This window comes from Polyodon spathula, chromosome 2 (genome assembly GCF_017654505.1).
Source record: "Polyodon spathula isolate WHYD16114869_AA chromosome 2, ASM1765450v1, whole genome shotgun sequence".
Lineage (NCBI taxonomy): Eukaryota > Metazoa > Chordata > Actinopteri > Acipenseriformes > Polyodontidae > Polyodon > Polyodon spathula.
The window spans coordinates 55,595,729-55,618,021 of NC_054535.1; the positions used below are offsets into that span (position 1 = coordinate 55,595,729).

At 36.3% G+C, this 22,293-nt stretch overlaps 1 protein-coding gene across 7 annotated transcripts in view; it reads left to right on the plus strand.

The window, feature by feature from the left end:
• LOC121298477 (protocadherin Fat 1-like) overlaps positions 1-8,196 on the plus strand; it is a 75,941-nt gene extending 67,745 nt beyond the window's left edge. For 4 of the 7 annotated variants that reach the window (XM_041225622.1, XM_041225616.1, XM_041225608.1 and 1 more), the window contains 4 exons: positions 1,243-1,380; positions 4,307-4,366; positions 5,047-5,082; positions 5,543-8,196. In XM_041225622.1, coding sequence (XP_041081556.1) covers positions 1,243-1,380; positions 4,307-4,366; positions 5,047-5,082; positions 5,543-6,153 — 845 coding nt within the window. In that variant the 3' untranslated portion in view covers positions 6,154-8,196. The remainder of the gene's footprint in view (positions 1-1,242; positions 1,381-4,306; positions 4,367-5,046; positions 5,083-5,542) is intronic. The other 3 variants (XM_041225645.1, XM_041225654.1, XM_041225631.1) reach the window with 2 other exon arrangements.
• The last annotated feature ends 14,097 nt before the right edge of the window (positions 8,197-22,293 follow it).

A 22,293-nucleotide genomic window follows, 5' to 3' on the forward strand; every position in this document is an offset into this window, starting at 1 on the left:
TCAACATCCAATTACATATCAGACGCAGGGAAAAAGAAGATAACAGACCAAGTCAAACTAAGAGATGATTCCTTTATCATAAAAACAGATGAAAAGTAAGCAAAGTATGCCACCATGACCTTTAATGGAAGTACATAAAATCACTAATTTATGTTTGAAGAGCCGAGAATAACTTCACTAGAGAAGTACTACTTCAAACTTCCAGAATATCCAGCTGTCTTTTATCTTCATCCCAGCAAAGCAAAACAAAGTACCTTAAACTCCTGTGCAGTATGGGATAAGCTAGAGCCAATAGGGAGAATATGCAGGAAGGCAGGCAAATATACACTAATCCTAGCATCCGCAGTACCTTAATACAGAAATTGTCCAATACTGGATTGCAGGCAAGTGGGAGAAATTATCCGTCAGCGGTCACAGATCCGAGACCCCCAGCAGGGTTTGGGCATCTTCGCTAGGAAAGTAGAAAGCGCTGCAGCAGCATCTTGTCGGAGGAACACGCCATGCTATCACCAAATAAGCAAACAAGATTAGATAAAAGCAAAACCTCTTCCTCCACTTCAGTGCCTCCTTCTGCAGCAATTGACAGTACCTGCAATAACTGTACAATTACCAGCAACATTCAAATTAATGTCTATAAAGATAAATTAACTGAAACACAACTAAGGTTTTTATAGTTTAGTCTTAAAATATATATATGTAAATATATATATAAGCTCAAAGAGCCAGCTGCCCTATATATATATATATATATATATATATATATATATATATATATATATATATATATATATGAATGAATTGCATTTATCGAAACAAATACAAACGTTTTACCAACATTATTCTAGTACATAGGGACTGTTTTCTGTTGTGGAAGGTTAAACCTCAAAATGTTGTTAAATCTTTAGAAACTATGCAAATTTCTGTTTTTTTATAAAATGTTTATAAAAGGCACTTATTTTAGGACATGGGTTGTGCTGGTTATTGTCACTTCTTGGCTGGTTGCAGGCACTCTGCAGCCCCTCGTGCCTAAAAAGGCATCAAGAAGTGACACTGTCCAGCACTACCCATGCCCCCTCGTGCCTTACTGCTTAATATGAAAGGTTTGTTTAAATCATTCTTAAAGGCATCTGAGAGAGCTTAAATTAGATTGATAGACAGATAGATGAAGTATTTTAAATGTATTTGTTTAAAACTGTGCTGTGGCATATTCAGTGATAATGCATCATTAATCTTTTTTTCTAGCTAAAGTAGTTGATCTTGATCCATGCTTGTCAAAGAAGCCTATTGAAGAAAGTGCTTGCCATCCATATAACACACATGGAAGCATGTCTGAAGTTCAGTCCCTCAGTTCTTTTCAGTCAGACTCATGTGACGATAATGGTATGTATACAATTCTCCAATGAATTAATAATGTAACCTAATGCATTAAGGGGTCATTGGTTCTGTTTTGACTGGTCACCTTAATCTGGCCAGAAAATGGTTATACAGGCTTGTTTGTGAAAAAACTGTACTGTGTACAAAACCTTGTTTTTAAATTACTAGAAAATAATGGGACTTGGCCAGAGCAATCTTTTCATTTGAACCTTGTGCTTTGTACTTGATGTTTTTCCTCAACACAGCTTTTAGATGTTTCTGTATCCGTGTGAAAGGTGGTCAAGGGTCATTTGTTCCTCTTCTTCTGCAGCCTCAGCTCCCATATGGATTAAATCTCTCCACAGAGCAAGAGCAGGGTTTAACTAGGGTCTGCTTGTAAGTTTCAATTTACATCAGTAAAGAAGGAAGCAACTAAAAAGCTAAGATTTTCTAGTGATAAAATGCTTTTTCTAGCACTCTTCCACATGAATACACTGTTTACACACAACCTTTCTCTCTGCTTGTACTGTATTTCTGGACTAGCGTTTAACATTTCAAAGATTAATGCTTATTTCTACATATTTAATGAGACAAAGTTCATTTTAAGTGAAGTATGAAATGCTTGTGTGGTAATATTCAAACAAAACTCTCCCTATGGTAATCATGAGATTAATTAATCAAATACAGAAACTGTTCCTTTTGAGATTCTCAAAGTAAGTTTTTTTTTTTTTTTTTTTTTTTAATTTCAACATTGCGGAGTTTAAACAAAACAACTTGATTATACACAATAGTAAATGCCTTCACAGTATTTCTGATTTGGTCTGGTTTTACAAATGAAGGTTCTCGTCTGAAGAAACTTAACATTCATTCACCTTTTAATGGCTAACTCAGTTTAGCTGCACTCTGCCCCCACTGGCCTGACCTCTTTATAATGCCTGCTCGCCCTGTGTTTGATTTTGAGAAACAGATTTAGGTAGGAACCGAGATTGCTGCTTTTGTTGGCAAATATGTTTATAAACACTTTTAAATATTTATCTTTTTACATCCCTCAAAACCTGTGGGTCCACGAACATACATACACACACAGCACACACAGACTATAAAAATAGGTATTAAAAGCATCACTTGTATCTATGAGAATGTCTTTTGCTTCTTTATGCCATGCTCTGCAAGGATGGAAATAAGACTCCCATTGCAGTTTAATCCCATCCTGGTTTTGCTATGACTTTAATAAGACACACCTGAGCTTGTTACCTATACACTGGAGCTAATCAAGCTCATACTAAACCTGGAATGGGTGAAACTGCTATGCAATAGACATATTATTTCCATCTCTGCTGTGTATGAGCATTGAAGTACTGTAATAAGTATACAGTAAATTTAGAGGTTGTTTTTTTTTTGTACCCATTGTTTTAGTTTGTGATGTGATCACTTGTTAATATCAACACTTGCATTATGCACTGCCTTTTGTATTTGTGGGTGAAAATACACAGACTGTATGCTGGTACAATGTAACTTTAGGTTCACTAGTGGAAAAGTAAACAAAGTGCAGGAAGTTAATTTTTAAATTACTTTGTTTTGAACATGTGGCAACATCTGATATAATCTGATATAATTCAGTGTACCTATGTTCAAGTAATATATATATATATATATATATATATATATATATATATATATATATATATATATATATATATATATATATATATATATATTATATTACAGTGCTACAGTGCCTATAGAAAATCAACACTCCCTTGAACTTGAAAAAAAGTATATATTAAAAATACAAAACTTAAAGATCATAATTGGATATATCTCCACCCCCCTGAGTTAATACTTGGTGGAAGCACCTTTGGCAGCAATTACAGCTCTGAGTCTGTTGGGATAGGTGTCTACCAACTTTGCACACCTAGATTTGGCAATATTTAACCATTCTTTTTTACAAAACTGTTCAAGCTCTGTCAAGTTCTTCGGGGAACATTGATGGACTGCAATCTTCAAGTCATGCCACAAATTTTCAATTGGATTTAGGTCAGGGCTCTGACTGGGCCACTCAAGGACCTTTTTGTTCCTTAGTTACTCCAGTGTAGCTTTGGCTGTGTGGTTTGGGTCAGTGACATGCTGAAAGGTGAACTTCCGTCCCAGTTTTATCTTTCTTGCAGAGGGTAGCAGGTTTTCCTCAAGGACTTCTCTGTACTTTGCTCCATTCATTTTCCCTTCTATCCTGACAAGTACCCCAGTCCCTGCCGATGAGAAACATCCCCATAACATGGTGGTGGCAGCACCATGCTTCACAGTAGGGACGGTGTTCTTTGGGTGATGCGATGTATTGGGTTTGCGCCAAACATAACTCTTTGCATTTAGCCAAAAAGTTCCATTTTAGTTTCGTCAGACCACAAAACTTTTTGCCACATGGCTACAGAATCTCCTGAGTGTGCAAACGGGAAACTGCAAACTTTGCAACTTCAAACAGGATTCAAGGTGTGCTTTCTTGAGTAATGGCTTCCTTCTTGCCACCCTACCATACAGGCCAGATTTGTGGAGTGTTTGGGATGTTGTTATCACATGCACACTTTGACCAGTCTTGGCCATAAAAACCTGTAGCTCTTGCAAAGTTGCCATTGGCCTCTTGGTAGCCTCTCTGATCAGTCTCCTTCTTGCTTGGTCATCCTGTTTGACGGGACGGCCAGATCACAGCAGGGTCTTGGTGTAATACAAAAAACCCTATTTTTAATGCATTTTAATTCCGGGCTATAAGGCAACAAAAGGTGACAATTTTGAAAGGGTGTATAGACTTTCTATAGGCACTGTATATTTTATATAATTATTTTCAGTTTTTTTTTTTTATTTTAAAATATAATAAAAGACAAATACGCAACTTAATTTTACTGAGACATTTGTACTAATGGTAGATTTTTCATTTACCCCTTCCCTACCTCTTTACAAGCTTCCGTAGTGACAGTAATACACCTTGTCAATTCTGTTGTTGACTCGGTGGAAAAAGAAGGTATTCTTTTCAAACTCAAAATATATAATTGTGTGTCTGGTGTCCTGTGTACAGTGCTGTCTTTTAGTATTGTTGTTTTAGCATTGACTTGAGTGACTTTTATGTATGCTGTTTACTTCATCTGGAAAGGATTACCTGTGTTAAAAAAAAGCTTCTATATTATCCTCTATTATCTGGACTTTTTAAAAGCATGTGATGACTTGAAATCCAAAACTGCATTTTTTTTTTTTTTTTTTTTTGTTTTTTTTTTTTTTTTTTTTTTTTTTTTTTTTTTTTTTTTTTTTTTTTTTTGCCAATCACAAGATTATTATTATTATTATTATTATTATTATTATTATTATTATTATTATTATTACTATTTGTACTACACTGCTGATCCAGAAATGTTGGGATTAGAATCATCTTTAATGATTTCTTAAACTCCGCCAAGTAAAAGTACTTAACAGTTTGCATAATTTATTAAACTTCTTAAACGTATGATGAAGTAAACAGCACCTGATTGTACTGTTTGAGATTGGATAGTAATAGAAATATTTAGGTTGTTTTTTTTTTGTTTTTTTGTTTTTATTTTATTCCCTCTGTAGCCTTGTCCTTAACTTCATTTTTTTTATTTTTGTCTCTCTCTCTCTCTCTCTCTCTCTCTCTCTCTCTCTCTCTCTCTCTCTCTCCTCTCTCTAAAGAGTCTTTTGCGGCTCATGACCTCAGGAATCCAAGAGGTGACTTGCATGAATGTCTTTGTTTGCTTTACCTCATACTCCTCTTCACTTCACTTTTAACATACGTCATGTGCTCTGCATAGCAAATAAAAAACCATGTGACACAAGTATATGTACATCACAAATGTTTGTTTTGTTTTTTTGTTTGTATTTATTTATTCAGATTTTAGTTAAGAACCGAATAACTTTTTTTTTTTGTGGAGTACTAATGTAATCCATTCACTTGTGTTAATGTTTGATTTTTATCTTTTTTTGTTGCACTTGTATTAATGAAACTAAAACTGTTGCCGTGATGTTGTCTTGCTTTGGTTTGTTAATTCAGATATGAACAGTATTGTTATTTTTATTTTTATTTGTATTCATAACCCTGTAACTCAATCAATTTGTGTGTCATCAGATTAATACCAATGCTGTTGATGGAGTATGATCTGTTTTCCTGACGTTTGTTTTTGTGACACAGGGTATCACTGGGACACCTCTGATTGGATGCCTAATGTTCAACTTCCTGGTATACAAGAATTCCCCCAGTTTGAAGTTGTTGACGCACCAGCCCAGCTGTACACAGATCCCAGTGCCATTGATACCGACTACTACCCTGGAGGCTATGACATAGAAAGTGACTTCCCTCCACCGCCAGATGACTTCCCTGTCCATGAGGAGCTGCCCCCATTGCCAGAGTATAATGATCAGTTTGAATCTATACAGCATCCTCGGGACATGCCCACAGCTGGAAGTTTAGGTTCCTCCACTCGTAGCAGGCAGCGCTATAACCAGTACCTGCCACATCACTACAATTCTGAGTTGTCAGAACCACAGAGCACAGCCATTGGAACAAGCAGTTACAAGGGAGCCTACCCACCTTACAGCTTGGGGTACAGCAGGGACTTTGAGGCTGCCAATGTGGACAACATGTCTATGTCTTTGTATACATCCACAGCCTCCTGCTCTGATGTCTCTGCATGCTGTGAGGAATCTGAAGTCATGATGAGTGACTATGAAAGTGGGGATGAAGGCCACTTTGACAGTGTGACCATTCCTCCCCTGGATCCCCAGCAGCACACTGAAGTCTGACACTGTATTAAAACTAAAGTGCCTGGACATTTTAAACTAAACTAAACAACAAAAAATCATTAAGTAATTATTAAGGTCTGTGCTTTCTTCCTTTGCAAATACTCAATTTCATTAATTATAATTCTAGCATGACTGCCCTGGAATAAGCTTCTTTTCCTCACGTCACATCTCTTGCAGTACTAGAAACTTAAAACCGAAGTAGAATTTCACTGGCTGTGCCATTTGTTTAGTGTTTGGCATCATGCACAACCTTTGAAGGAATTAGAAACAGATGTACAATTGTGAAAAAACAGACATTTCAAGGTGATTATAGGCAAGGCTATGATTTTGTCACAGAGGTCACGGAAATTGTGAATTGAAAATGGATGTAAAACACTTTTGATTAGGCGCTTCCTTTATTTCCTTTAAAATATGCAGTATGTCATGCAGTGAATTTCATACAGCATTTATGTGTAGCTATAGGACAGCTAATGAGACAGCTGGGCGAGCAAGCATGTAAATCGGTATGGAAAACTATGAAGCATGGTTCATACGGCACTTCTGTTGCAGATGAATGCGATACATTAGACGCAGACAGCTGGCTGTGCAGCTTCATTATTTGTTGTATGGGACACATTGTGTTGCAGCCCTTTTAACTGCGCAAAGTGGTCGTAACTGTTCATATAAATACAATATGTTAAATACAAACTGCATTCACGTAATTGGATAGATGTACATTTAAGTAGATGTGCTGTGTTTCTACCTCCTATACAAGAGGATAAAAAAAAAAAAATCAAAAGCAACATCGTTGCTCTATCTTCTCAACCAACAGAGAACCCGAAAGATAACATTTCAAACGTTATTTAGAGAGATATTTTAGGTATGCCTTTCCAAAAAAGACGCACGTTGCAAGATTGTAGATTACATACTTTTCGCACAGAATCAGAGACTGACCAGAAATTATGTCTGAAGTATGTACTGTAATATAAAGTAACATTTAAACTGGTCAGTAGTCAAAAGCAATAGTGTTTGTATTATTGGTTTTGGTGTACTATTTAAAATCTCTTGTGTATGTTGATGTAGCCAAAACTACATTATTTGATGAACTTTCCACCGCATCTCACCTGTGAAATGTACTCAATTACCATGCCAAAATCGTAGCCTTATAGGTCTTTTTTTCCGCAACTGCTTTCATTTTTATGTAAATCTTAATGTACAGTTCTGATTTCGAGTTTTAATTAGGTTTTGTAGATATTTTATGTTTTTTTTTTTTTTTTTTTTTTCAAAACAGATTTTAATGGTGTTCAAGTGTGACATTATATCAGCGCCCAGAAACAAGTAGTGGATGGGATTTCACTCTTTTTGTATCACTAAATTCAACAAATTTACCAAATGCAAACTGTAAGTGTGAGTAACATGTTGCTACTTTTTGGCTATGAGATTAGGACATGCCTTAAATAAGTAGCATTTTTGTAAAACCAACTGTAAACTTGTTTTTGTTTCTTCAGAAACATGGGACCCAGTACATTTGACAAATTCGTTTTTTCCAAGTGTCTGTATATGTGTGAGATACAATGGTCTTGTAAAGGTTTTTATTGGATAATGCCATTAGCTCACTCTTTCCTACTGGCAATAAATTATTAATAAAACAGTGTTGCTGTTTATTTTGTCTAGATCAGGGGTTTTCAACCAGGGATACGCTTACCACTACTTCGAAAGGTCACGGGGTACGCAGGACGACTCAGAAATGCACAAATAAAAATGAAAGTGAAAGAAAACTACGATTTTTTAAATGTACTATATATTCTTTAAAACTCTGTATATAATTATTTAATCCTTTGTTTAGCAGCTCAATGAAAACAAATACACAAATCTATGACTTCCACATTTTCCACTGCATTTCGATTGAGAGGCTTTTATATAGGTGAAGCAGACATCTGCAGATTGTGCCTATGAAGAGCGCTCTGTGCTGCTCATAATTATTGCTGTTTTCAACTTCAGTGAATCAGTGTTTCTGATTTTTATTTATTTAAGGAAGTATAAATCCTCTGATAAACATAAATAGTAGGCTAATCACAATACTTTGACGGTTTTTCTTTTATTTATTACCTCGGCTGCATTTTGTAACAGTAATAGCAGCTGGTTGAATGTTGTCGGTGTTTGAAATGGATGCATTTCTGACTTCCATAACAAAAACAAAGGAAGAAAACACAGAAATCCAAAGCTACAAATTTATATAGAGTCCCTTTGGATAATTATGCTGCCTTTATTAGGCATATCATTGTTAGGTATTATAGTTTTATCTTGAGGTTATGTTTTTGATGTTGTAAACATTTTAAATGGCACACAATTATGCTGAGGTGGAAAGTAAACAGTGATGTGATAAACATTTACACTGCAGATTATTTTGAGTGTTTCCAAAGAGATTCCTAAATACTGACTCTTAATTCTGCATCCAAAGACATGTAATTAAGTTTTAAAAATTAATCCTACTGTTTGCTGTTCTGTCTTAAACCAGCAGTTTGTCAGCCCAGACTGTTGTGAAAAATGATACATTAAATAAACGAGAAAAAAATGTGTTAGTCGGATTACTCTGCCTTTCATTGCAACTGTGGTACCATTCAATGAGCGAAAATTGTAAAGGGTACTTTAGCTGAAACCTCCTGATAGAAGGGGTACAGTTTCAAAAAAAGGTTTAAAACCCCTGGTCTAGATGTTCATATTGAATCATGAACAGGTTAAATACCCTCACCTGTTTTAATGATTAAAGAGTAAGATGCTCCAAATTATAATTTCATAGTTTTTCATAGCGGTTATCGTATGCAATGTGCTTTACTTTTTGATATGTATGAGTTTTTATATTTGTGTTCAGAAGATGACGCTTCTAGCTTCCCGCCATAAACTTAATTGTGTCATCATTGTTTTATTTTTTTTTTGTTGTTTTTTTTTTTAAACTGCCCACTTTGCTGTGTTGACTTTTAAGAGTAGCGCTCGAGCATACATGTGAAGCAATTAATCAATAAACGGTGGTTTTAGAACAGGTGTCACTTATTCAGTGCTGTCTTCTCAGCCACTTTATTTTCTGTTCTGTTAATGAGTAATAAGAATACCTGATCTTTATAGAAAACCAGTGGGAGAGCAGAATCCATTTTTGTATAATCTACCATAACACATGCTAGGTCAGCAGAGATCGCACCATCAAATGATTCAAGTTTGCTTTTGTAATTCTGTGATATACATGGCGCCTGTAAACATTACCTGTTCAGTACACGATGCTGGTACCTGTGTTACATATGTCTATGGTAAAAGCAAGCAAAGCACCTTAACAGAGTATATAAAATTGTCATTAAAGACTGATGTGCTGAGCTATGTGGGGAAACTCTCGAAGTTTCAACAGGTACCACAGTGTCAAATATTCCTGCAATTACTTTTCATAACATGTACTGTGAAAGGGTAGCGTGGTGGCAAGGCTTGTTACCCGGCAGGAAGGAGACCCAGGAGCGGAAGCCTACAGTTTAAGATCCAGAGCAAATCTTTATTAACAAAGAGAAAAGAAACAAAGTGCCAAAACAAAAGGTTTACACAAAATAACAATTCAGGCTGGGCAATGGCCTCCACTGAATTGTCTTTTTAAAAACACAGTTTACAAAACACACCCTAAACTCCTCCACTAAACAAAGGATTTTAGCTTCCCTTTATACCATGTGGCTGGGACTTGATTGATGATCAAGAATTTAATCAAGACCAAGCCATATTCCACACAAGTATTTTGCAGGGACAGAGTTAAGCCCATCCCTGCCAAACTTAATGTACGATTTAGAAGTGCAGGGCTCAACAAGTTAATGACTTGAAATGGTGTATTTAACCCCTGCAAGGAAATTGATTGAAACGACTGAGTATAGATAGTGTTTTGGACCAACAGCATCTGAGATATGCGTTATTACACAAACTGCCACACAGCTTTAAAAACATAAGTTTACAAACGAGAGGAGGCCTTTTGGCCCATCTTGCTCGTTTGGTTATTAGTAGCATATTGATCCCAGAATTTCATCAAGCAGCTTCTTGAAGGATCCCAGGGTGTCCGCTTCAACAACATTACTGGGGAATTGGTTCCAGACCCTCGCAATTCTCTGTGTAAAAAAAGTGCCTCCTATTTTCTGTTCTGAATGCCCCTTTGTCTAATCTCCATATGTGACCCCTGGTCCTTGTTTCTTTTTTCAGGTCGAAAAAAGTCCCTTGGGTTGACATTGTCAGTACCTTTTAGAATTCTGAATGCTTGAATCAGATCGCCGCGTAGTCTTCTTTGTTCAAGACTGAATAGATTCAATTGTTCTAGTGATTGTTCTAGTAGTGTTATTAACACTTTAATAGTGTTATTGTGCTTAAAAGAAGGCTAACAAATGGAAATGACACCTAGCTAATGCTCTTGTTAGGTATTTTTTCACAGGTCCTGGCAAATGTTGGTTCAACAAAGCCATTTCATAATGGGACATGTAGCAATAACTACAAAGTTCAAATACTAAATCACTTACATGATATGTGCCATGTACCTATGTTTTTCCTGTATGATTTACCCAGCAATTGTGCAAGCTGACACATTGCTTTAATGTTTGCAATCATTTTCATAGGGTGTCCTGCTGCAAGACCAAACTCGATACTGTCCTGCAGTCTATTTCAGTCCACTTATGTTGAATATAGGGTATGTGTGGATTCCCCAAACATCATGTTGTTTTCTCAGAGAGAACAGTGTGTTAGTACCATATTAACACGTCATAATATGTAGCCTATCAAAAGCTGCATTATTATACACTAGTTTTCTGTATATAGCTTCTGTATGCTGTCTCTACACTGTAAACATACGTCACAATAAAAATAGAAAAAGGAGATGACTTATTAACTGCCGGTTTCACAGACTTTGAGAATGTGAACGGACTACCTAATGTTACCTTAGGTAAAGTAATCCAAGATCTGAGAATCCAGCCATTCGATCGCAGTCAAAAATATTGGCAGCCTATACTTAATGGAAGATAATTCAAGAAAACATGTTAAATAAAGCAATTTGTGAACTTCAGCCAAAAACAAAATATGACAAAATAACAACATAAACTGTTTCTAGTGGTCTAACAATCTTTAAAAAAAAAGTAACAATAACAAAGTTAGTTCTAAATAGCTGTACATGACAAAAGTATTGGTACCTTTACATTAAGTGTAAAAGTTTAATAGAACTAGTTAAAACATATGAAAGAAATACGGAAAACCAAAATTCACAAACAGCAATAATCAAGAAGTACATCAAAACAAATGAAACTGAAACACTTGAAAGAAATTGGACATCCAAAGATAAGCACAGGTACTGCAGGTAGGAGAATATATAAGATTAAAAGCCAAGGAGTTTAAGAAAGATTTAGAAGCATCAGCCACAATGAAACTCTACAAAAGAACTTAAACACAGAAGAGTTGAATGCACATAGACCATGCTGCAAACCACTTTTTTTAAGAACATTCAAAAAACAAACTCAAACATTTGCTAAGAAATATGAACATGAATCTGATACATTCTTCAACAAAATTCTCTGGTCCAATAGACTAAAATCAAACTTTTTTGCCACAAATTGACCTCAGTATGTTTGGAGAAAAAAAAGAGGCAGCCTTCAATGAAGAAAACCTTGTACTTACGAATAAATACAGAGATGGTTCAGTCATGATATCTGGGTGTTTTAGCAGTTCAGGAACTAGAGACATGAATGTGAATGAATATATGCAGCCATGTATCTAAACATCTATTCAAAGTACAGCAATGTCAAAAAGTTTTGCATCATCGTACAGAATTAATTAATTTTACTTCATAAAGTCGAATGAAACCTATTGAATAATGTTACGTTAACATATTGAATTACATACTACTATATTATATATATATATTATATATATATATATATATATATATATATATATATATATTATAACAGTATCATATTGTCAGTATTATGTATTCATTCATTGATTGGCAGACAGTTTACCTTTGAACACGAGAACAACAAAAAGTATACAGCTAAGTCAACTCGAAATTTCTTGAAGTAAACAAGATTACAATTCTGGAATGTGAAAAGGATGTAGCCAAGCATTGTGCATCTGTCAATCTGTCTGAGCTGAAGGAAATATCTAAGAAATAATGGACCCAGATTTCACCAACAAGATGGTATGAATCATCATAAACATCTGAAAGCCATTATGAAAGCAAAGGGAGCATTCACAAAATAATAAATCAGGAGTGCCAATGCTTCGTGATCAAATACTTTAAATTAAATGAAACACATTTTTTATGAAGATTATTTGTTAGATCACTAGACATTGTGCATTTTGCTTTTTGTTACATAAAAATTGGCTAGTTTAGTAAATGCATGTCCTTAATCTGTTACCTTGAATTATGGCAGAATAAACATAGGGTGTCAATACTTTTGTCTGTGAATATAAATGTTGCAATAGAGGGGGGAGAGGATTAGATTGTGGTTTTAAATCCTTGCACACAAGGAGTGTATACGATTCATAGGAGTTTAGAATGTCTGAATATCCTGATGGTTCTTGTCCACATGAAGTGACTTCAGTGAAAAATAATAACTCATTGCTTCAATTATGAAGTACAGCAGCATTCTTTTTAGTAACAAACAATGGGGTAGTCAAAACTATATCATAGAATTGTACATAACAGTGCCATCACATGACACACAATAGGACATAAAAAATAACTTGTTTACAAAAATGTGTATATTAAGCAAATTAACCACATAAAGTGATAAAAGAATACAGTGAAATTTACAATAATGTCAATAGTAAGTGATTGTTCCCATTTACTGCAGTGGACTGTGTAGCCATTTAGCTAGTTTGTGCTGCTGTTGTGGTCACAATTGTTCATAGAGCAAAGCAGCTTGAAAAATAGAGGCAACCAAATACGTTGAGATAGATACCAGTGGTCCAGTCCATAGGAAATATGCAGTCCAAAAATTACATTTTTGAGCACAACGATAATGTTTCTAGTTGAAGCAATATTTCAGTTGGTATTACTTTACAAGTTTAGGATTTTTCTTTGTTCTTTCTTTTTCCTATCACTTATCATTGTATAGACCTAAAATACAAACCATCTACTGAGGCCCACTGCTTACTTCTCCAGACTCTGCTTGATTCTTTTTGAGATTTTGTGTTTGCTTATAAAGCTAGCTTTGAGCTTGCAGCTAAAAAACTTACTGTAGCTTGGCAGTCAGTCAAGAATTTTCATTAGTTGAATTTAACCTTTTGAAGCTGGAAAAAGGCTGTGTTTCATATTAATTCTTTCTGTTTACTCCAGATGGAAATGATTGCTATGTTGCCTGCGTGGAAGGTCACCATTGCCATTTCAGAGTTCGAGGTCCCTGCTATTTCTAATACGTGCATTCCTAAAAGGGAAGCACGTTCCTGTCTTTTCCTTTCCTTGGTCTGGGTATTTATCTGTCTTCTAGTGAAAATGTATTTTCAGTTATGAAGTGACCAGTTTCTTGCTTATTCATGCAGCGAAATGGACACAAGAAACAGCTTCTTTGAAATAACTAAAACAAAAAAGCAAATGTGAACAGTTTATTCCAAATAATAAACTGTACTAAACCAGTGGCCTCATTGCATGTTCTAATTTGTATAAATCCTCTCTTCAAGTTTGATAAAAATGTGCACAAATCTTTTTGCAAAGCTAAAAATTATTTCATGGCAGCAATTTGTAAAAAAAAATAATGAAATAAAAACTAAGGGACCAGGTACCTTTACAAGAAGACAACTACAGAAAGAATGTACATAAGTACATAATATAAACAGTTTGAAGAGGCACAGGGACAAGAAATGGGTTTAAGAAATACAGAATACAGTCACTCCTCTTTTTTTTGGAAGACTTGGTCTAGCCCAGGAGTGGCCAACCCATATTCCTGGAGATCCTCAATCCTACAGGTTTTGTAGGTAGCTCTAAATCATCAATCACTAAATACCTGGAACAAACAGTAATTCTGACCAATTAAGCCCAATCATTAAGTCAATTACATCATTAAGAGGCTGGGGTAAAACAAAAAGCAGGCCACACCTGGTCTAGCCATTGCTGAGATGCTGCCTGAGATACAGCTTGACTGACTATTCACTGTTGGAGGTGGGTGGTGGGGAGGTAGAGGTTGCATGAAACAAAAGACAGTAGAGGTGAGTACGGTACAGAACATCAAAGATAACATAAAATTATCTTTTATTAGAGTTACACCCAACTATAGTTTGCGGGTGGTGCACACATGATGGTATTTCAAATAACACTAGAGGATGCACAAAAGACCAAAGGAAAAAATTAAGTAACAGCTGTGAAAACCAAATCCAACCTTTAAACTCTCCAATAGATTACCCTGTGCTCCACAATACAGTAATTAGTAAATGTAACGTTTTTTTGTGGGTTTTTTTTAAGTCGCATTTTCTGTATAGCATGATGCTGGCATTCAGATACAATGTTTCCACTTCATGCAAAATGCATTACAATTAAAAGTTAACTAGCATGAAGCATGTTTTGTTAAAGAGGGACAAGAAAGATGTCAGAAAATGAATTATGAAGACAATGTGTTTCCTGTAAAAGACTTCAGTAATTTCATAAGCTTAAGTTGTCAATGTTTTACCCTTGGAATTGTCCACAATAACATTTTAAAATAAACTACTGTACTGGATTGAGAAATGGCTGGTTGTAATTCTTATGCAAACATAATATCACAAGATGGCACTGTTTCATCATCTGAAAAATAAATAAGATCATTTATTTATTTATTTATTTATTTATTTATTTCATAGACGCCTTTATCCAAGCATGCTTACAGGTGTTGCAGGGCAGTACAGTGTTGAAATGCAAGTATAATATTTAAAAACCTTATAGTTCACAGTGCAAATAATACTACTAAATAATACTACTAAAATGCAATATGAACTATGATGCAACAAGTAAGGATTGCAAACAGTTGTATTTACAGTAACATATTACTAGTGCAATAGTGCAATGATCTTGAATTGCTGAGGATCCAGTAATGGTGCGTCGGTCAGGCAAGTCCAATGCATAGTAGGAGGGGTAGATCAAGAGATCTACAAATGCAGTCTACACAGGTGGGTGTTGTGGAGGTAGCAGAAGGCAGTGACACATGGAGCAGTCCCAAAGTTCTCCGGGAGCTGGTTCCACCACAGAGGGGCAAGGGAAGAGAAGGACCAGGCAAGGGAGGATTGAGAGTGGAGGGCATGACTAGTCGGCCAGTAGAGGAGGAGCAGAAAGGACGAAGCGGTGTAGAGAGACATGAGGGATTGGAAGTAGGAGGAGGCAGTGTGGTGAAGAGAGTGGTAGACAAGAACAAGAGTGAATTGAATGTGAGCAGAGATAGGTAGCCAGTGGAGGGTGCTAAGCAGTGGGGTAGCATGAGAGTAGCGAGGTAGGGAGAAAACAAGACGAGCAGCAGAATTTTGATTGAGCTGAAAGGGGCGGAGACCAGCAAGGAGAGAGTTACAGTAATATAATCTAGAGAGTACAAGAGCTTGGTCCAGAAGTTGGGTATAATAGGTAATGAAAAAAAGGACGGATTCGATAGATGTTGCTAATGAAGAAACAACAAGTGCGTGTCAGGGAAGAGACAGGAGGATTCAAAAATAACACCTAGGTTTTTAGCAGGAGATGGAGAGTGATAGTGGCAAGGGATACTAATGGAGAGATCAGAGAAGGGAGCGGAAGCAAAAGGAAAAGAGAGAAGGTCAGATTTAGAGAGGCATTTTGAGATGTGGGAATCAAAGGAGGTAAAGGAGAGGAAGATCTGGGCATCATCAGATCAGATGAGAGTATCTGGCGAGTGGATGTAGAGTAGCCCTTTTGCATCACCTTGAATTTTAGGATTGCGACTATATTAAAAAAAAAAAAAACTATATAAACATAATTTACATATTTTATTTAACATCATGTAATCAAAAAAACTACTAAAAGTTATTGAAAAAGGTACCATAAACCATAATAGTAGTAGATTATTTTATGTTAGATTTAAAATTGTCATTTTGTCGTTAAATACATGAAAAACTATAAAGTGGTATGAGATTCAATATGTTAACATAATATTATTCAGCAGGCTTCATTCGACTTTATGAAGCAAAATGATTTAATTCTGTAGGGTGATGCAAAAGCCACAGCTGTAGACAGGCCGAGATAACATTTTAGGTTGGAAAGGTTGGTGTCTTGATCAATGGGTTGTTTGTAAGTCCTTGCAAGGTGGTTATAAAGTGGTTGTGTGTATTGTATGACACGAGAACATTTGTATATACTGTTATGAATTGGCATCTCAGCCCATAGAATAGAATGGCGAGGCAAGATCTGTATGCGAACTGCAAACCATGCGGTTCAAAGATGAACGTTTTCCAGTCAACAAAATAGGAAGCTCTGTCATTGAGAGGTAAGTATGTGGCATATGCTGATGTCAGTATTTGTAGCTCACCAGCTGCAAGGGGGTCATCCATTACAATCAGATGCAGATTAAGACTTCTTGGGGCCCTGGGGCCCGTAGAACATTTAACTGCTGCATTAATATAAAGCAAAACATATCATAATATACTACGCATAAATTAATACCTATATCTGCATTCAGAAAAAAACATGAAGGATTACAAATCCACATTCGGTAGCCCATTGCCCTGTACAAAAAATGCTCTACACCGGCCTCTTGACAAAAACTTAAATTATTGCACTTAAAAAAACGTTTCTTTTATTTGCAGAACCATAATACCTCCAAGCAACATATATCATTATTAAAGGAGGCAACCTCAGCAACCTTCCTTAAAGAAATATTTTACCAGAAAACACTCAACCTGCTGCAGAATAAAGTTGTTCAAAAGGGAAATAAAAGTGATAAAATAAGATAGATGTATATAACACGATATAATACATGACCTGTGAAACAATTAAAAAAATTAAACAAAATGTGTAGTTAGTTGGAAAATGAACTATATTTACCTACATTTTAAGTTTTACATTAGGATGTGTTTCGTGTGTAAACTAGTGAATAGTACAATGTTCTTTAAATACTGGGATAGCAGCGCTACTGCTTCAAATATTTAATAAATCCCAACAGTTTATATTCACATTGAATAGTTCCATCCATGACTCCATGTACGCAAGCCAAATATCTTTGCAAAGCTAAAGAAACTTAGCAAGTAACCATACTGTTTAGTGAATTCACACATGTAGCCATTTACAACAACAACAGGCACACTCTTAGCATCTGACCAATCACACATCACTTATTTGCACATTAGAGGCCCGAAGTGCGTGTGCGCGTGTGTGTAGAGTTTGTGGAAAAGATACATAGTACTTCATTTGATTTGATAGCAGAGATCTTTCAGCGACAACATGCTGATATGCTTACAAACACCTGGATATTGTATTCATCCATTATTATATTATATTAAAGAAAATGTATTTATTGCTATATTTTTGCTATAATTACTGCTGTCTAGTTCTTTTGGCAGTGTTTGAGAACCCTTGATTTGGAATGCATTCTTAAGACCCATCCTGTAAATGTTTACTGTTCTGTCTCCCTCTTCTAGACAGATTTTACTGTTTCTTTGCTTGGTTGTCTATTCTTTAAAGATATGGAGGCTGTATTGGTGACTGGTAGAAATACTCACTGTGCATGTATTATGTCTTTGAGATCTGGCAAGAACAACAACAAAAATAAAATAGAAATATAATATACTATAGAGAAATGTTTCCTTCCAATACATGTATCCAACACTTCCTGTGTTTTAATTCATATTCACAATTAAAAAACATATTCATAAAAGACACATTTTTAATATAACCTTTACAACATTTATAGTTTAATTCAGGAATGAATACTGCTGTACCTGTGGCATGAAACATATCTCCTTTGGATTTGTTTTGATTGTTAGTGCAGTAGTAATCTGTACAAGATTTGACAATGACAGAATATTCTGACATGTTTTACAGTTACTTAAGGCTACATATCATTTTTGTGTTAGCTGCAACTAACAATGGCTTTGCTTTTTTGTCATGTTATTCCTCCTCTGGTGTTCTCCGTTACCTCGATGACTTAAACTGAACCATGTCAGCTCTCTGATTCTCAGTACCCAGCTTTGCCCTAAACCTGTTAAGAACAATGTTGTCAGCATGATGATCTGTTTTACAAAGTGGTGTGCTTTCTGCAAGTAATTACACTCTAATCACTTCTTAGGAAACAGGAACTCTACAGGAAAATCACACAATCACACAATATGAAAAACGTATGTCTAATGGATTTCATATGCATTTAATAAACGTTTTAAAGCGACACATAAAAATATGGATTACTGTTATAAACATATATATATATATATATATATATATATATATATATATATATATATATATATATATATAATATTTAGTTATTTTGGGGTAATATTAATAAAAAATAACTAATGATACGTTTTCCCCTTTTTTTAGTTGTAAACGGAATTGGTTGAACATTTCATAAACCAACTGTATAGTAATATAGTATATCATCTTTATAACTGCCTTAAACCAACTTGTATAGTATATTAGATCATATAGTAGAAATATTAGGAGGGGCAACAGGAGAAGAGTCAAGGTGGTCAAGTAGTAAACTGGGTTTGTGGTGGAAGAGCATAGAATAGATGTTGTCAATTTTGTTCTGAAAGAAAGAAGAGCAATTATGACAGGTAAGAGAGGAGGATGAACAGGAGATGGATCTGTCGGTAGCTGGATGTAGGATTTGGTCAATGATCTTAAAGAAAATATTGGTACGGTGTAATTATGATTTCAGGAAAGTACTTCACACTGGCCATGGTGAACGCATGCCTGTAGCGCGCAAGCTTGTGGAAGGCAGAGTTAAGCACTCAGTTTGATCTTTTTTGATGATTTTGGTTGTAAGCGGGGCAACAGTGTTGATGATATGAATAAGGGTGGCGTTGTAGAGGGTCACCGCGTCGTCAATTGAGGATAGGAGAGTACCAGTTAGAGGGGATGCAGAGACACATTCTGAGAGTTTCAGAGGATTCAGCAGATTCTTGGGATGGGAGGAGACTACAGTATCAGTAGAGGAAGGAACAGGGAAATTAATATTAGCAGTGATTAAGAAATGGTCAGAGAGAGATATCTGAGATGGAGAGATTGGAAATGTCAAGTTCCCTGGTGATAAGCAGATCCTGGGTGTGTCCTTGGGTGTGAGTGGAGAAGTTGGCAGATTGAGAGAGTCCAAGACAGAAGTTGAAGTCAGTCACTAGGGGGGAGGAAAGCAAGTCACCATGAAGGTTGAAGTCACCTAGGAGTAGAATTTTGTCAGTATAAGTGGAGACGAGGGAGAGAAATTCTGAAAACTCTGCAATAAAAGCAGAGTTCCTCTTATGTGGACATTAGATAACAACAAGGGTGAGGGACATGGGAGAGGGGAGCTTGATAGCAAGATGCTCAAATGAAGAAAAGGCGAGAAAGAAAGAACTGAGGAAGTGAGCACAGAATTTGCAACAATAGCAGTGCCCCCGCGTCGGCCAGTGAGGCGAGGTTTATCAAACAGGGAATAGCCCTTTGGGGTGGCTAGATGTAGCGAGTGCATGTCGTTTACAGAGTGCCAGGTTTCAACTAGACAGAGAAGATCAAGATTGGTATTGGTAATAAGTTTGCTGAGAAGTAGAGATTTGTTAGTCAGAGAGAGACAATTTAAAAATAAGATTTTCAAGTTTGTAGCAGGCAGCATAGGGGGAGAAGGAGTTAGTAAGGGTATGTGGAGGAGGTACTTACCAGTGTTTATTCTGGGAATGGAGAATGAGTGAGCCTGCTTTGTCCAGGGGATCCAGAAGTTAGGTGTCATAGTAGGAATGAGGCCTCTAGTAGCAATTGTGAGGGATTTGAAAAAGGTCCTTGCTCAGACTGCCACAGCTCAGACTGCCCTTGGTTGTGTGGCCCTTAGACGGCTGGCTCTTAGAATGGCTGGCGTTCTATGACATTGATTGACAATTTAACTATCCTGCAGGTCTGGAGCTGTATACAGAACACACGTTTTTAATCAGCCTCCCAATTCGACACAGCGCAGAACACAAAGGAAATCTAAATTACTATTTTTAAGTGCACTCTGGTTTACCTTTTAATGATTTAAACTATTAAATGGACTGTATTTCACTTATCTATTTCAATGATGATTTTTGTCAATGGCTGGAAACACTTGTGTCTCTGCAGATACACTCACAAACTGATGTTCTCCCCAATTAGAATTACTATATGTAACTCACATACTGATTCAGGAATACTGGAGATCCATGTTCAACCTCTGTTCCCACTGTCCAGCCAACTGTCTCTTTTCAGCCTGTAACCTAAGCAATGAATGTTGTCAAGCTCCTGACTGGTTTGCATGGCACCCTGCTGGTGAGGTGCCAGATGATGCAATACCCCTGTAACGGGGTGATGGGCCCAGCTTGCCCCCACCCGCCATCACATTATATTCTCAGGAACACGGAGATCTTTAGAATGTAGGAAAACAGCAATGTGGTAGTGTTCACAGGTATAAATATTTATTTTGGCACTGGATACTGCACACAAATTACAACTGATTAACACAGACTAGCAGGTTGCACCTTCAATGACTGACATTCCCCAGACAACATCACGACTGACCTAATAAGGGAAGACATTTTATAATCCCCAGCCCGACCTACTCTTAACAGGGTTAATTATTCAATAAACATTTGCACCTGGAATGATTTTATACAAAAGCAAACTCTTATTTAACATTCATACTTTTACAATAAAACATTCATATATTTTACATTAAACATGTTTCTCCTCATTTATATGCATGAATACTGTCTTTGTTTCCAAACATGATCGTTATATTATGTTGTTGTCATTATCATTGTGATTATTATTCTTTAGTCCATAACTATTACCAGTAGACCGAGAATTAGCATTACCCAAAAATATAGCATTACCAAACAAAAGGCTAAAGCAAAACCCTTGTTCCCAAAGTATAACTATGGCAAATCATTCACATGATTTCAGGATAAAATATCAAAGGCCTTGAATATTCCTTAGAGTATGTTCATAACAATTATTAAAAAGTGGAAGGTGGCTTTTATGGCCAAGACTGGTCAAAGTGTGCATGTGACTACAATATCCCAAGCACTCCAGAAATCTGGCCTTTATGGTAGGGTGGCAAGAAGGAAGCCAGTACTCAAGAAAGCCCACTTTGAATCCCGTTTGAAGTATGCAAAAAAAAAAAAACTCAGGAGATTCTGTAGCCATGTGGCAAAAAGTCTGACGAAACTAAAATTGAACTTTTTGGCCTAAATGCAAAGTGTTATGTTTGGTGCAAACCCAACACAACACATCACCCATAGAACACCATCTCTACTGTGAAGCATGGTGGTGGCAGCATCGTGTTATGGGGATGTTTCTCATCGGCAGGGACTGGGACACTTGTCAGGATAGAAGAGAAAATGAATGGAGCAAAGTACAGAGAAGTCCTTGAGGAAAACCTGCTGCCCTCTGCAAGAAAGCTGAAACTAGGACAGAAGTTCACCTTTTATCAGGACAACATCCCAAAGCACACAGCCAAAGCTACACTGGCAGTGGCCCAGTCATACAGTGGCCCAATCAGAGCCCCAACCTAAATCCAATCAAAAATTTGTGGCATGACTTGAAGATTGCTGTCCATCAACGCTCCCCAAGGAACTTGACAGAGCTTGAACAGTTTTGTAAAGAAGAATGGTCAAATATTGCCAAATCTAGGTGTGCAAAGTTGGTAGAGACCTATCCCAACAGACTCACAGCTGTAATTGCTGCCAAAGGTGCTTCCTCCAAGGGGGGTGGAAACTTATCCAATTATCTTTCAGTTTTGTATTTTTAATATATAATTTTTTTTTTCAATAAAAACCTTTTTCCCCGTAACAGTGTGGAGTATGGTGTGTAGCTAAATGGGAAAAAAATCCTCATTTAAATGTATGAAACTCTGAGGCACTGACACAACAAAATGTGAAAGAAAGTTCAAAGGGGTGTAGACTTTCTATAGGCATTCTAACACCATGCACAATACATAATAAACCATTGCTCTATCACCAGTAGAATAACAATCACAATAATAAATC